The 15,275-nt window shown below is 39.7% G+C and overlaps 1 protein-coding gene and 1 long non-coding RNA gene across 9 annotated transcripts in view; one reads left to right on the forward strand and one right to left on the reverse strand.

Moving 5' to 3' along the window:
- DIDO1 (death inducer-obliterator 1) overlaps positions 1 to 15,275 on the forward strand; it is a 70,084-nt gene that overhangs the window by 25,877 nt on the left and 28,932 nt on the right. For all 8 annotated transcript variants that reach the window (XM_081010978.1, XM_081010973.1, XM_081010976.1 and 5 more), the window contains 3 exons: positions 25 to 343; positions 2,562 to 2,768; positions 4,241 to 4,466. In XM_081010978.1, the coding sequence (XP_080867104.1) occupies positions 25 to 343; positions 2,562 to 2,768; positions 4,241 to 4,466 (752 nt within the window). The remainder of the gene's footprint in view (positions 1 to 24; positions 344 to 2,561; positions 2,769 to 4,240; positions 4,467 to 15,275) is intronic.
- The window catches only part of LOC308480243, a 54,729-nt gene that overhangs the window by 4,517 nt on the left and 34,937 nt on the right, over positions 1 to 15,275 (reverse strand). The window contains exons 10-14 of the long non-coding RNA XR_013987938.1: positions 9,893 to 10,111; positions 9,451 to 9,758; positions 6,604 to 8,262; positions 4,172 to 4,280; positions 2,099 to 2,236 (exon numbers count right to left, since the gene is read on the reverse strand). This is a non-coding gene — a long non-coding RNA (uncharacterized lncRNA). The remainder of the gene's footprint in view (positions 1 to 2,098; positions 2,237 to 4,171; positions 4,281 to 6,603; positions 8,263 to 9,450; positions 9,759 to 9,892; positions 10,112 to 15,275) is intronic.

The following is a 15,275-nucleotide window of genomic DNA, read 5'->3' on the forward strand; positions in this document are numbered from 1 at the left end:
TTTGCCAACCCTTTCCTTTTTTAGGTTTATGATTTGTTGTGATAGATGTGAGGAATGGTTTCATGGAAACTGCGTAGGGATTTCAGAGGCTCGTGGGCGACTCTTGGAAAGGAATGGGGAGGACTATATCTGCCCAAATTGCACCATTCTGCAGGTGCATGATGAGACAGTTATGGATGCAGACCAACAACAAACCATGTTGGGACAGGTAACAGGTGATGGCACAGAGCTTACAAGCATAGGAACTGTTGAGCAAAAGTCCATTGAAGACCAAGGAATCAAGGGACGGATTGAAAAGGCTGCTAATCCCAGTGGAAAGAAAAAGCTCAAAATATTTCAACCAGTGAGTATTTAATTTGTAGTGACATGAGGCTAAGTGTGTTTCTAGTGCAACTGTTCTGGTTCAGAACTGAAGTGAAAGAAAAAGTCACCCTGGGTATAATTAAATTTTGTATTTTTTGTATGTTATAGTATTAAGCAAATACACTACTTAGATATAGGTAATTCATTATACTTAGTGAATCAGAATACTAATATATTTTAGAAGAGGAAATGGGGAAGTATTGCTCATTCTTAGCTACTTTGGTTGCATCTGCATGCTTTTCTGTCATTCTGTCTTAGTTCTCCCTTGCTATAGGGCTATAATTGGATGTTTGTTTGTTTAAATGTGTTACCAAGTTTCTTAGACATTACATTAACAAAATGCTTTCTCTTTTCTCTCTATTTCCTACCCCCTAAGTATCTCCTTCCACAATTGTCCTATTTATCCTGTATACAAAGAAGGAAAAGGTGGGGTGAGGGAACAACATATTCGTATGGAATAGTTATAGCACACACACCCTGCTGCATGAATATCAGTTTAAGATATGGAAGAGCTATCCATGACCATAATTTCTTTTTGTCTTGTGCTTCAGTTATTTTAAAAATAGGGAACAGATTATTATGAAAGCCTCTACTCATTTCTGAATCTCAGAAGTTGCTAATTGCTTTCTAGGTTTCTGTATATCAGGAATAGGAAGTCTTTGACCCTGCAAATGTTAGTCTGCAATTCCCATCATCCCTAACTATTGGCTATTTTGGCTAGGTTTGATGGAAGTTGGGAGTCCAAGAACATTTGGAGGATCAAGCTCCATGCCTATCAAGGCTATACAGTGGATCCTCCGGATATGAACTTAATTCATCCAGGGGGTCCCTACTCACCCCGAAAAGTCCATATCCGGTGGCGCCGCTTATGCGCATGCACACGGCGCAGTAGAGCGCTTCTGTGCGGCGAAACCTGGAAGTATACACTTTTGTAACTCGAAATTACATCACCCAACGGTAATATAACCTAAGGTACCACTGTACATGATTTCAATTTCTGTTGTTAATTTTGTTGTAGAGTTGATTAGATGTTACTAGAGAGTTCTGGCATTTTTATTGCAATGTGCCATAATCTAAATTCTTTTTCTATTGGTCTTGCCTGAAAAGGCCCAAATCTACTTTCACTTTATAAAATAAGTAAGATTTATAAAAATAATCAGCATAACTGTTGGGAGATGAATTATTAAAGCAGATCCTTCCTCCACACATTTGATAATAAACCAGATGACAGCACCAGATTCTGGAGGCAAATTATTATAGTAGACAAATTATGCAAATTTCACTTAATCTTATACTATACGTGATCTATAACTCCATGAGTAGAACTTACCATGAACTAATATGGAATTTGCTAATCCCTAGTTTCTAGTAAAAACATAATTCAAGACATACCTATTCTGGAATAGATTATCAAAGTGTGGAACATACCAGAAATTGGGGTGGAGGAAACAGAACAGAGTTGAGAGATGGGAGACCAACCAAAGAGTATTTAGAAAGTGAGGAATGGAGTACAGGGGGATGCAAAGGGAAGGAGAAATGTCCCAAATCAAATGAGATGTCTGCATATCAGATTATCTCTTTACTTTCCCTACACTCATTCCGATGAGGTTCAGGCGAGGGCCCCAGTCTTCCAGGGAGCCTTGGTGGGGGGAGAGAAAGGGTGGAAAGCATTCTTTCTGTGAACTCCTTTCATTCACTTATGAATTCACACTGATTAGTCTAGATAACAGCTCACCTTTACCTGGGAGGAATCCTCCCAGAAGGCAAAAAGTAGATTTCGCATCCCCACTGGCCTTGCTCGTAGAGGTTGTCACTGTGTCAGAACTTAACGTTACCCTTCTTAGTCAAGTAGACTAAGTAGACTTGACTATTTCTAAAAAAACAAAAACCCAAGTTCTACAAATCTTTTTAGAATGTACATCCAAACATACATGCAGAAACTTTGTAAGAAAAACACCTATAGATTGCAAAATGCAGACAGTCTTTAGCACATGAACACATATAAAAAAGATAGAAACAGATGAAAAATAGAAGAGCAAACCACCATTAAGAAAAGCAAGCCTTTAAAATATATCTGAGCTTTGTCAAAGTGCATGTATGACAGCTCTGTTTTTAGCATTGTTGTGTCAAAATCTTGCCAGTGATAAAGAGGTTAAACATTTTTCTTTTCTTTTTTAATTTCTTGTGCTGTTCTTCAGGTAGTTGAAGAGCCTGAAGCAGCCAGTTGCATTGGCCCAGGGTGTTCTAATGTTGCTCAGTCAGGTTCTGTGTACTGTGGTCATGAATGCATTCTCAAACATGCTGCAGCCACCATGAAGTTTCTAAGTGAAGGCAAAGAGCAAAAGCCAAAAGAGAAGACCAAACCAAAAGTTGAACGAGCTGTTGCTGTAAAACCTCAGCCTATGGTAAGTCTGAATTGTTTTTGAAGTAAATAGCCCTTCCCACACCACACACAGAGGGAGATCTTGGAGGAACAGACATTTTGTAAAATAGAAAAAAATTCATTTTCATGGTAAAAGATCCAAATTTTTCCTCAAGTTATTTTGTGTGCTCCCTTGATGAGATCTCATCATTCTATCTAATTAAGAACATAATATCTTTGCTGGATCAGAACAAATGCCTATCTAGTCCACCATCCTGTTCCCTCTGTGGCTTATGAGAAATGCACAAGCAGGGCATTTCCACTGTTGTTTACCGTAGTGACCGGTATGGTAATAAATTTTCTTCCTGTAGTATATAACCATCGATATACTCAAGGAATCTAACTAATCCCCATTTAAAGCAGTCTATGTTGGTTATTATCATACTTTGATGATTTTATACTGTGTGAAGAAGTATTTCCTTTTGTGTGTCCTGAATCTTCTATCCATTTAGCTAATTTGAATGAGCACAACTTCTGGTGTTGGGGGGGGGGGGATATCACAGTTTCCATCCTAAATCCCACCACCACCTTTGCTGTGAGAGCAGCATTATCATATATATGTCTGCTTTCCTTTACAGAATCATTAAAAGAACTGCTGTCTCTCCTAAGAATATGCTGTTTTATAGCGCTAGTTACAAAGCAATCTACAACCTAGATTGTTAGCCACATTAAGACCAGAAGGTATCAAAAAACAAACAAACTCAAAACCAGTAACATTCCTTGAAAAAGACATTTGATACATCGCTGGCACACACATGTTCACAATTGCAGATTAATGCCCCATTTGACCTCATTAAGCTGATACAGTTCTCATAATAGTCTCATACAGAGGTTCTTGTTTGTAAAAGCATACATGAGAACAGGGATCAGCACACTAAGCTGTGCCTCACTGTTGCTCACCAACTCATGGAGAGCAAAGATCTACGTGTTTAATGGTCATAGCAATAGCATAAAAATTTATTGCAGAATAGAGAATGATTTTGAAAACATTTGCCCTGTGCAGTCACTTGATCACGAGTGCACTAAACTCAGTCTCTTCCCTGTCCCCTGCTGTCACCCACCAGTTCAGGGAAGGGAAACCGCTGAAGTGGGGAACTTCCTGTACTCATGGAGGCTCCCCAAACAAATTAGAACCACGGTTAGGTGCAGGTTGTTCTTTGCTTCAGATCCTTTGCACCCATGTTAATCTATGGGTTGGTGGAACATCAGCTACAAACGGGTGCTCAACCACCTATTATGATCTGCATTCACTTTGCTATAGTGTGTTGTGCATACTATTGATCACAAGCCAGGGTTATAGTTTCTGGAGGTGGCATGCAGAGAAATATAGTACAGAATTTTGTTGCATGAGATGTTTGCAAGTTCTCTAATACACAACGAACTGACCTCTACTCCTGTGTTATGATGACTGTATTATTGCAATACTTAGTGATTAAGGTTCTGCTGGTTACACAGGCCGGTATCAGACCTCTCTCCGCACAGAAGAGACCAGCTCCTGATAAAAGAGAGATTATCGTGAAGAAAACCGTGGCAGCACCCATAAAGACCGAAGCAAATACTCAGACAGTTGCTAAAGAGCCAGCTTCAGAAAGCAGCACACCATCCTGGGCAAGCGATCATAATTATAATGCAGTAAAGCCAGAAAAGACTCCTGCCATTTCATCATCACTGTTGTTCAAATGTATGTATTTCACAGGGATATACCTCTGCAATCATTACACTTTCCTTGAGTACCTTTCAACTTTTGACCCTGTTAAATTAGAAAGGGGTTTTAATTACGGTCTTTCCCCATCTTCAAAGATTTGTACACATACCTCTCAGGGAGAGTTTCAAGGCTCATATATAGAAACGACAACTTGGGGTTTTCTCTCAGGTTGTATAAAATGGCACTTAAGCGTATACTTGCAGGTTAACAAACCTATTATTTTTCATAGATGATAGGTATGTTCTAATAGAAGGTAGGTAATGATAAACATTTATTTGTTTCCTAAGTTTATATAATGTACAGAGTAACTGTTTTGTTCACTTTCATTTAAGTCCCTATCTGCCTTTGCATTATGACTTAGGAATGTCAGGTCTACAAGGTTTCTGAATGATTCAAATGGATAATTTACATGCATACACAACCACACAACTTTTAGGTATTAATTTTGGGGAGTTTTGGGAGGGGCTGATCCTCCTTCCAAGAATGTGACTTACATGAAATCATGTCAAGGCCCATCTTAAACCATAGGGATTTTTATCTATGAAAGGTATGTGTCAGAGGCATTCGTCAAGGTAGAACAATAGGAGAAGAGTTCTCACCTTGAATGTCACAACTTTAAAGTATTTGAAGAACATTTTTGGCAATGTTTAGCTTATAAAGGTAAGTAAGTTAGCGCTTTGCAATGTAAAAATGATTGTTCTCTTAGGCCTGTTTTACTTCCTTCATTTAAACAGTGTTGCAGTTGTTTTTTTATTGCATGGCAAAAGGTAAAGGACTTAATGCTCAAATGTGTCAGACATATTTGTAATCCCCGATATAAGGCTCTGCATCAGTAACAGTAGAAAAAGACAAAACTCTTAGGTCTGCTACTAAAATAACAGTCTCTAAATGTTTGCTTGATTTCCACTGGAAGATGGCTTTGGTGAAACCCTGAAAGAATGGAGTTCCAGGGCTTGAGGAGAAGCCACCTTTCATTTCGGCCTGCTTTCATTTTGGGGGGTTTGACCAACAAAGTAATGCCTTTTGCTTGTCAGTGGCAGCCAAGAGCAGGAGGATTTGGTATCTAAGGCATGTAGGATTCAAACACCTTTATTTAAAACCTCCCGTAGGTTTGTTTCTCCTTGTCACTTTCATTAACCCAGCCCAGCCTTTCAACGAAATCTACGAAGCTTGCTAGTCCACCTGCCTGCACATAGCCCTATGGGTCACTTCTGGCACAACAGTCTGAAAGAGCCAGTTATCTTCCAGCTTACTAAAGCTTCCTTACCTAGTCACTTCAAGGCTACTTTGCCAGGCAAGTGGCTATTGAGAAGCCTAATCTCAGCAATGTCTATATCAATTGTACATTAACTGGTACATTATCAAAATGTGAGCATTTTTGTGAAATCCCATAACTAGCGGGGAAATTTAGAGTTGGAACTATCTTTTTGTCGTTGCTGTTATGCTTGAAAATGGACATATTCATTTAGTTTGTATTTAGTGAAGAGCTTTCACCATCTCTAGAAGCTGCTCCCACTTCAAGGTAAGTTCTATGAATGTCTTCAAGTTATTTGTATCACTGCTAAACTACCAAATATAAATTCATTCATTGAAACGACTCCTTTCTCCTTCAGTGGTGGAGGTTATCCAGGAGTGGTTACTCCTCCCCCTTTCTTGGGAGGCAGTGTTATACAAGATTTGTATGTGTAGATTGATTAGTCCTGGCACTATGTGGGGTTGGGCATGTACAGAAGTCTTATTGATCATCACCTGATGGAGTAGATCTGGATCTCACATACATTACATGAAACTTCATTCATTTCCTTTCTGATCTCTGAAAAACACACTATTATGGTAGACAGCAATAAGCTCTACAGCATTAGAGACATGGCACCCTACTATGCTCCATCTACTCTTGCATGTCTTTGCACTCCTCAGAAATATCTAAAGTACTTATGACCCCATGCTGATTGGATGCTCGCTGCACTGTAGTGCCTGGTCGTGAGTGTTCATTTTCCTGAAAAATGACCTTAAAAACATCATCACACTCTTAAATTAGATGTTAGTAAAGGGAACTTCTTAGATAACTGCACTAGTTTCCTTTCATAATAGCTATAAGTTACTCTAGAGTTACTTTAGAGCAGAGGTTCCCAAACTGGTCTGCAGGCTTCATTGAAGTGGTCCATGACATGTCTCCAACAATACAGTCTAGCACAGTGCATCACAGTCACTACAACAGAGAAATCATTAAGTAGTCCTCCAAGACCCTCAGTAATTTTCAGGTGGTTTGTGTCTGTGTGGGGGGGATTTGGGGAAATGCTGCTCTAGAGTAATTTTGTACAGTAAGGTCCTTTTCAGAGTTCTGCTCAATACTGCACCCATCACCTAGTGGGACCCTACTACACATTAAGCAAATACATGATACTGCTGTTCCGAGGAACTTCAGATGGAAAGAATAAAGGAGATACCATGCATATTGCTCTGGGCAAAACAATAACACTGTAGGGAGGAAAAGGATTCCCTATTGCTCTAATATACCTTGTAGGCTGATAGTGTACTATGGGGAGGGGAAGAAGTAGCTTCAGCATTATATATCCTATTTCTGTGACAGGTATCTTACTATAACATCAAATGTCCCTTATCCATGATTACATTAAAAAAAAAAATTAAAAAATATGCTCGTAGGGAGAGGGTTGGGAATTAGCAGATCAAGTTCTCAATTTGGACTTCTCGTCCATGGCTATTGAGTCACTATCAGTGATTCAATGAAACTGTTCAAGTACCGAGGAAGGGAAGCTGTGTTCTGTACCCTAACATTCCTGTCACACCTTTATCACTGTTTACAGGTACTCAGCCACTGGAGGCAAAATTTCTGTTACTCAGAAAAAGAGTGGGGTTTTCTTTCAGTCTTATTAGAGCGATTTATTGTGGGTTATCCCATTTTACCCTGACAACAGCTTTGTAAGGCAAGTCAGGCTGAGAGATAGTGACTTCCCGGTGAATGTTCTAATTGAACAAGGTTTTGAACCTGAGTTTCCCACATTAAATTCAAAAAGTTCAGCTATTTGACTATGCTTGAATTTATTTGTTTCTTAACAGCAAACAATATACAATCATACCCTGCTTTATGAGAGTAGGATGGCAAGGAGAATTTCAGATTACTTAAACATGCTGTTCAGTACACAACTTCAACATTAAAAACACAGCTATAAAACCAAACCTGTATTGCCACAATTATGTATATGTGTCTATTGCGATAGCATTTTTGATGCATCATTCTAATGCAGATCAGTAGGGAATTCACTTACTCTGTCATTCTGAAAGTATGATGGTGTCATACATTGTCATGCAGTCTTGAGTTGGCTGCAGGACAAATGTAGTCACAAACAAAGAATGTGGAATTAAAGTCCAAATAATGGGACAGAGTATTTCAAGTGCTGGTAAGAAACTTCTTATTACAAAACCAATCCAGAAATCCGATGGATGAACCTTCTGCCACCTACTGGGCAGGAGAGAGATTAAAGTTTCTTAATTTTTTTTGTTCTTAGTTGATTCTGACTGTCTAGAATCAGAACACTGATGATAGGATTTAAAACTAACATCTCATTTCAACACACCATCTGCTTTTCCTTTGCAGTTGAGAAAAACGAAATTGATAGATTTACTGGCCACAATGAAAGCTTTAATGTACTTCTGACTTCAAAACACAATTTCATTGTAGCTTTTATTTTTGTCTGTAAAAACTAGAATATTAAGAGTCACTGAGAGTTGAAAATGTTTTGACAGTGGAAAGCTGTGAAAGAAAAAGCAATAATGAAATTAGGGGAAGTATATTTGACAAGCCTTTTAAAAATAACATCTTACTAACACACCACCTATCTGATTGAGTTGTACCTGCCACTCTGGGTGGCTGGGTCCATAAGCAAAAGAGGAATTCAAAAAGAAATTATAGCAATGAAATGGTTAAATCAGTATATAGTTACTGGTCCTGCTTTAAGCTACTTTTTCTAATAAGAAGTCAGGGCTAGGCTTAAATACTCCTCTCAGCCCTTCCTTTCCATTAAAGTTGGTTTTAAAGTGCTAGAATGCTTTAACATCGCATTGATCTATACTGAGGTCAAGAATAGTGTTAGAGTGCTGTTGTAAACTCCATTTCTCAGGTAGTAGTAATCAATTAAAAGTGCTTAAATTGAAGGAAGTAATTAGCAGCCTGGTGAGAAGAGAAAGTGGCTGGCAACATCTCAAGATGCAGCCAGGATTTCTAAACAGTAGAGGAAGCATATCACTAATTTTTCTTCAAAATCAACAAAACACCTTGAAGTTCAATGTTTTCTCATTGTAGAGTTTTTTCAGATGAGAATTGTTGAAAACCAGAGAGTAGTATTTATGGGACTAGAAAGAGGACGAGTACTCTAATAATCCAGCCTTGTTAATTAGTGACTGAACTGCAGAAAAACATTAACTCATGAGAGGGTTTCCTTTTATGAGTAAAAAGGCTAGTAAAAATGTAGGAGGCTGACAGAGGAGATATTTGTTGACAGCCTTCCAACACTGACAGCGTGGTTGATTTATATGCTAGGTGTACAAGAAGGGACTGTGCCTCCTGTGCAAGCAATATAAACGCCTGCTCTCTAGGTATTCTGCTGCACTTCTGTGCTGGCAAAGGAGGAAGGGGCTTTCCTTTTCCCACAGCCAGGGTAGAAGCTAGTAAAATTGCAACAAATTGGTCTGGAGGGAATTTTGTGCCCTTGCCTATGTGGTATTCCTTATCACCAGGGGCAGCCAGACAAGTGCTTAAATATAAGAGTGTTCTAATCACTTGACCATTTGTTCTGATCAGAGCAAGTCATATTTTGTGCCCTAGAGCATTTGCAAGATGTTCCATGCTGGGTAGGTGTAGGAAACTAAATACTAGCCTGGAATTAAAAAGATGATTATATAGAAGTAAGGGTAGTGTGCAGAATCAGGGGCAAGTTCTTACCTGAAGAAAATCTCTTGTGTGAGAGCAGTGACCCAGATCAGTTAGCAGGTGTAATTCAATCATTTGGGGCTGTCATGTGTCTACCTCGTCAACTCTTTCTTCGCTAATCAAATATAAAGGGAATGTAAGGCTCCTTCCTACTATATATGTTTTGAGTTTTTTATCATTATCTTAAACTGGCTGAGTGACTAATTGGAACTCTTCCTCCTCCCCTCCAAATAAAAGGGGTTCTCCGTGCTGATGTCTTATACTTCCAGTATTACAGACAAAGGAGCAGATCTGGACTGCTGCGTGGCTTCTGACTGTGCCTGAAAGCAGTGAATGGGAGCTGAAGATGCCCTCCGTGGAGCTACATCTTCAAGATCTGTGCAAGAAGACTTAAGCGGTGGGCTGCACCACATATTGCAGGGGAGGTGTATAAGCTGCAGAAACATCCACTTACCTGGGTTGGTTTTGGGAGAGTGTGAAGATTTTTCTTGTCCCACAGGCCAACTGATGAGATTCTAGATGTCCAAGGAAAGCATGCTAGACCTTGCCAGGATAAGTTTCCATAGAGCTTGAGCACCAGGGCTTGCCAATTCAATGTCCCATTTGCAATTGGTGCCATCTTGGATGATTCAGAGGAAGAAAACCGTCCTGAAAAGCGGCTATCCTTCCCTGCCTATAGTAGACCACTCCTGATAAGGCTGGTTAAAGTTCATCACACAGCATGTCACAATTACCCAGCCAAGTTGAAAACAGGTTCATCACTAATCATTTCTAAAAGGCTATATCAAACACACATGAAGCAATGCCTTATATTTATTTTCTGTACAGCACTGCGTATAGACAGCATTAATTTTCCTTCAGTTCCGCTTTTGTAAGGCTGGAGAAAACTAATTCACCCATATCTAGAATATGATCATGGTTAAAATGCAGAGAAGCTGCCTTAATCAAGTTATACGAGTTCGAAACCTGATTGTAGGCAGCAGCAAACAGTTGCAGTTTACATTTGTTCCAAGTGGGGAGTAGTACAACTGAAAATAGTTTGAACCAACAAGCGGTCCTGGGTGACTTGAATTGGGCAAATGCTCATAGACTTGCCTCACTATTATGAAGAAATCCTGACACAGATGAAGAGCCTGTCCTAACACTTGCGAGTCCAGAATCTGGGTTTAAAGCAAGCCTTGCTTTCAAGCCTGATTTGATGACTCTCAAGAGGGGTGGGCAATGCAGCGTGTTTTGAGATTGGGGGGGGGGGGGGTTGGATGCGCTTTAGAAGGTGCTTAGTGGGTCCAGAAGGGGAACCAGGAACACAAAATAATTGATAAATAATATAGATTTAAAAGCATAACAGGAACTATCTTCCTCCAACCGCAGACAAGAGGATTTGAGGCAGATTTTGGTGACACATCTAGGAACCAGAGATTCAGGGCTACATTAGGGTGCTTGAGTGTCTTTCAAGCATGGCTCTACATGCTGCTGATGCTCTGAAGTGTTGCATTCATCTCCCAACAGTGAACATGCGGAGGCAACACTTGAGTTACAGTTTGTGGTAAGTAATATTGTGGAATGGCTGCAGCACCTGCTGATCTTTGCCATTTATACTATTCAACATTATGGAAGTGCTTGGAATGGGTTTTGCTTTTTGAGGGTTTAAAATACCCCTCCTACAAGCCTTCACACCCATCTTTTGCACTGTGAATGGGGGCTTGGGTACTTTTTTATTTACCTGGGGATTGTTCATTCCTACAAGAACATTGCACTTCCATTGTCTTAAATGGACTGGATGTTCTCTGTTAAAGAGAACATTACACACTCCATAGCACAATTCTGTAATAGTGCTGCATATAAATATTGTCAGTGCATAATAAAAAGTTAGGAAAATCCAATGAATAATAGAATTAGGCATATGTGATTAGCAGCATATGAAAATTACCTCAAGTTTGGCCCATTGATAAGACAGTTTTTCTATGCAGTTACTAAGATCTTCCACACACTACTAGTGAATTACTAGCTTAGCCTTCTATTTCAGTTTCCCTGTTCAGCAAAGGGAAAACATAGTAAATTCAGTAAAAAGCCACCTTGGCCTTTAGGGGAGTTGGAATGAGAGCAAACCTCTCCCCATTCTGACCATCTGGTTTCTTGAGACCAATAAGGCCTCCAGAGGTTCCCATCTACTTTTAGCCTTGCACAAATCGGCAACCCGAGAACAGCACACAAGATTCTCTTAAGCCACTTGCTGGGAAACATTAGATTATTGCAAATTGTGCCACACGGAGACTTGGCAGAAACTGCTTTCTCAGAAATCTGCAATGAAATGCATTTGGGATTTTTGTACATTTTAGCTACAGCAAACAAAACTAGTACAATCCATGTACTAAATTCTCAAATCAACCTAAGCGGAGCTCGCATTGACAATCCTCACGATGCTTACCAACTATCTCACTCATGATACAAAATCTTGCTTCTTGCCAGAAGATGCCACCTGAGCCCTGTTAATGCAGTTTACATTTCATGTGATACTAAGAGAATACAACTGGATCATGGGGTTGATTTGCCCTATTTCAACCAGTTACTGAGGCAGCAGTGTAATAACAAGCTACCGGTGCAGTGGTTACCAAAGCATTTTGGCCCTAGCTTTATTACTGAAATTTTGCATTGTTGCATGGTATCCAAATAATATGGGCAGCAATGTTTGAGAAGCAGTCATGTGCAGGTGTACTGATGCATAATCATCTCAACAGAACTACTAACCGCCTTTGTTTTGCTGAAATGGTTTCAAATTGGTATTTCAGGTAGGGTATTCTTAGCGCACATAATTTCCCACAATTTGGCAAGAACATGATTGCCATTTCACAAAGAGAAAATTAGATTCATGCCTTTGTTTTAGATGAGGTTTTTTTGTTTTGTTTTTAAATAAAGTGCTCCTGGTTTCATCTGATGCAGATTATTAAGCTAGCCATTTCAAAGATTTGGTTATTTTTTTGTACGCAAAGTCAAATTTCTAAGTCAAATGTAGGCACTCTTTGAACTGAATCTGCAACAGTGGGAGTTCACTCAAAACTACTTCTGAAAGGTTAGCTTTTCTGAAAGCATTAGAGAATTGTGCAGTAGAAGACAAGATGGGGAGTCATGTGTGGACTGGTAGGTGAGCTCTGAGGTGATCTATGCGAAGCAGCTCCATATACATACCACAACAGACACTTCTTTTCATGAAGACTAGAAACTTGATTAAGCTGAAATTTCTAGAAATCTGAAAAATACGCTGGGTGTGATTTTGTGATTTTCATCCTTGCCGTGAATTAATGTCACTGGGTAAACCTGGAAACCACATTTAATCTGATTGTTACTATCATATCTAAAGTGAATACTTTTTGAAGCAGCCATATATGATGAATAGGTATGCCAAGTTCTAGACATGAGGAAGATTTAAATTATATGACCTTTCTGCACCCCCACCCCAGTCAGCCTTCCATATAATGTTTTAAAATCTGTTTACTGGCTCATATTTTTGTGGTATTCACATACGAAAGATACATATGCTTTGTGATGATGGTATACAGAACCTGACTGTATATGGGCTTGCAAACAAAGGCTTAAACGTGTACCACATTATGTGCCTACACAGATGATGTGCTTGGCACCCTCAACATAGTCGTGTGCTATTCAGCAATTAAGGAAAGGTGGTGTGTTCTTTTTCCCTTATGGCAGAAACTGCTAGGGATGTTTTGATATTTTAGTTAATTGGAGGGTAATTGCTGACCAGCCAACTGGCATTTCCAATATTGGAGCATGTAGTGCTGCATTCATTAATGGAACACACTGTTCAGTTGCTAACCATAGGACTTTAGATTCATTTGTGACTAGTTCCACCACTCCTTCTAAAGTGAAAGAAGATCCCCTCAGGGGGGAGTATTGAATCACTTCCCAGTATTTCGGTATTGTCAACATGAGCTTAGTGTAGAATTGTTAGCTTGTGGGAGAAAAGGACTTGATTACAACTACTTTCTCCTCTGCCACCTAAATCCAAATTACATGACTATCCTAATATGGGCCCTGAACAAACAAGATTCCAAGGAAGGATGGCAGAGAGCCTACTGGCAGCTTACTCCTTTCAACAGAATGACCAACGTAGACTAATTCTATGGCTGGACTTTCCAACATCTTATGGTGTCATCAAATGAGAACTGCAAACAACTAATAGGGGTACCAGAACTGCAGTACCAATTATGGCAAGGTGGGGAGTTTGCTAAACCTGTATGCATATGCCCCCATCTAGGGTCTGCCTGCACACTGTAAGGAATTGGCAGTCATTTTCTATTGAACTCCTCTTGCAACTGATGGAAGCAAGTTGGAACCTATATTACACACATCAAATTCTAATGCTAAACCAAATTTCATTGGGAAGGAGCAGATTTCCCTACCCAAATGCAACTTGATGAGCAAGTCTAAACTTCATATCCCATCGGTAAACCTACAATGAATGGGCAGAACAGGTTTCTCTTAGCCTCCTTTGCCTGCCTTCTTGTTGCCTTACCTAATTTACAGGACATCTAAACATAACTTGGGTGTCCCATTTTTCCAGTGAGCATGTGCTTATCAACAAATTGCAGTATGGGCTAATCTGGTCATGCTGCTTTAGTATATATGCAACTATGTTTTTCTTTTGAAAAGTACAGTGGTGCCTCGCAAGACGAAATTAATCCGTTCCGCGAGTCTCTTCGTCTTGCGGTTTTTTCGTCTTGCGAAGCACGGCTATTGGCGGCTATTAGCGGCTTAGTGGCTATTAATGGCTATTAACGGCTTAGCGGCTTTAACAAAAAGGAAACAAACTCGCAAGAACTCGCAAGACATTTCGTCTTGCGAAGCAAGCCCATAGGGAAATTCGTCTTGCGGAATGACTCAAAAAACGTAAAACTCTTTCGTCTAGCGAGTTTTTCGTCTTGCGAGGCATTCGTCTTGCGGGGCACCACTACTGGCAGGCAGACAAACTCCATGCCTGGGGGGAGGGTGTAAAATAAACCAGTGTTGTGTAATTGGCACTTAAAGGAGTGTGGTCTAAACTGACTTAAATAAGATAATGGTACTGGAAAGAAGGTTAGTAGGAGGTAACTGACACACATATAGAACCGGGGGGGGGGGGAGGAACCTCTTGCCATGACCATTTGTGATCCTGGCTGGGGCTGATGGGAGTTCGGAAAAGCCATATTTGTATGATCACAAGTTCCGCAGCACAGTATAGAAAGAGACCAAACTTAGTACTAAGGAATCAACAACATACAGAGATTTTTTCAAAAACCAAAACAAGAATGACAAAGCTGATTTAAAAATATTAAATGGCATATTTAAATCGGTTATTTTTTTATCTAATGTGCTATTGATTTCTGCATCTTAATGTTTGTTGAATTGAAATAGTGAGAATTAACCCTGTGCATAGGCATTCCTGTAAGCTTCAACCCTCTAAATACCCTATGCTCTGGCAAGTAGGCAGACCTCTCTTACCTATGTATTTTATGTATATAACAGGTGCTACTAATTATTTTTACTGCATAATCAAGCCATATATTTTGATAAGCTGTATAAAACTACTGCGACCTTTAAGATTCCCATCCAGCTGCAATCTTCAGTATTACGCCAAAAGCTAGCTACTGCCTACAGAACTGATGGTGGTGAGTGCATGCCTTGTGCAATAGCTGTGAGTAGAATGCAGTCACTTCCCTTTCCTGTTTGACTGTAGAAATTCTGTGCATTTCCTACCACCACCACATTCCTGAATAATATACATGCATGAGCTGTTAGTGGTTTTCTGGTTGAGCTGTAATACTATACATTTGCTTTCTTTG

This window comes from Podarcis pityusensis (assembly GCF_964106645.2).
Source record: "Podarcis pityusensis genome assembly, chromosome: 6".
NCBI lineage: Eukaryota > Metazoa > Chordata > Lepidosauria > Squamata > Lacertidae > Podarcis > Podarcis pityusensis.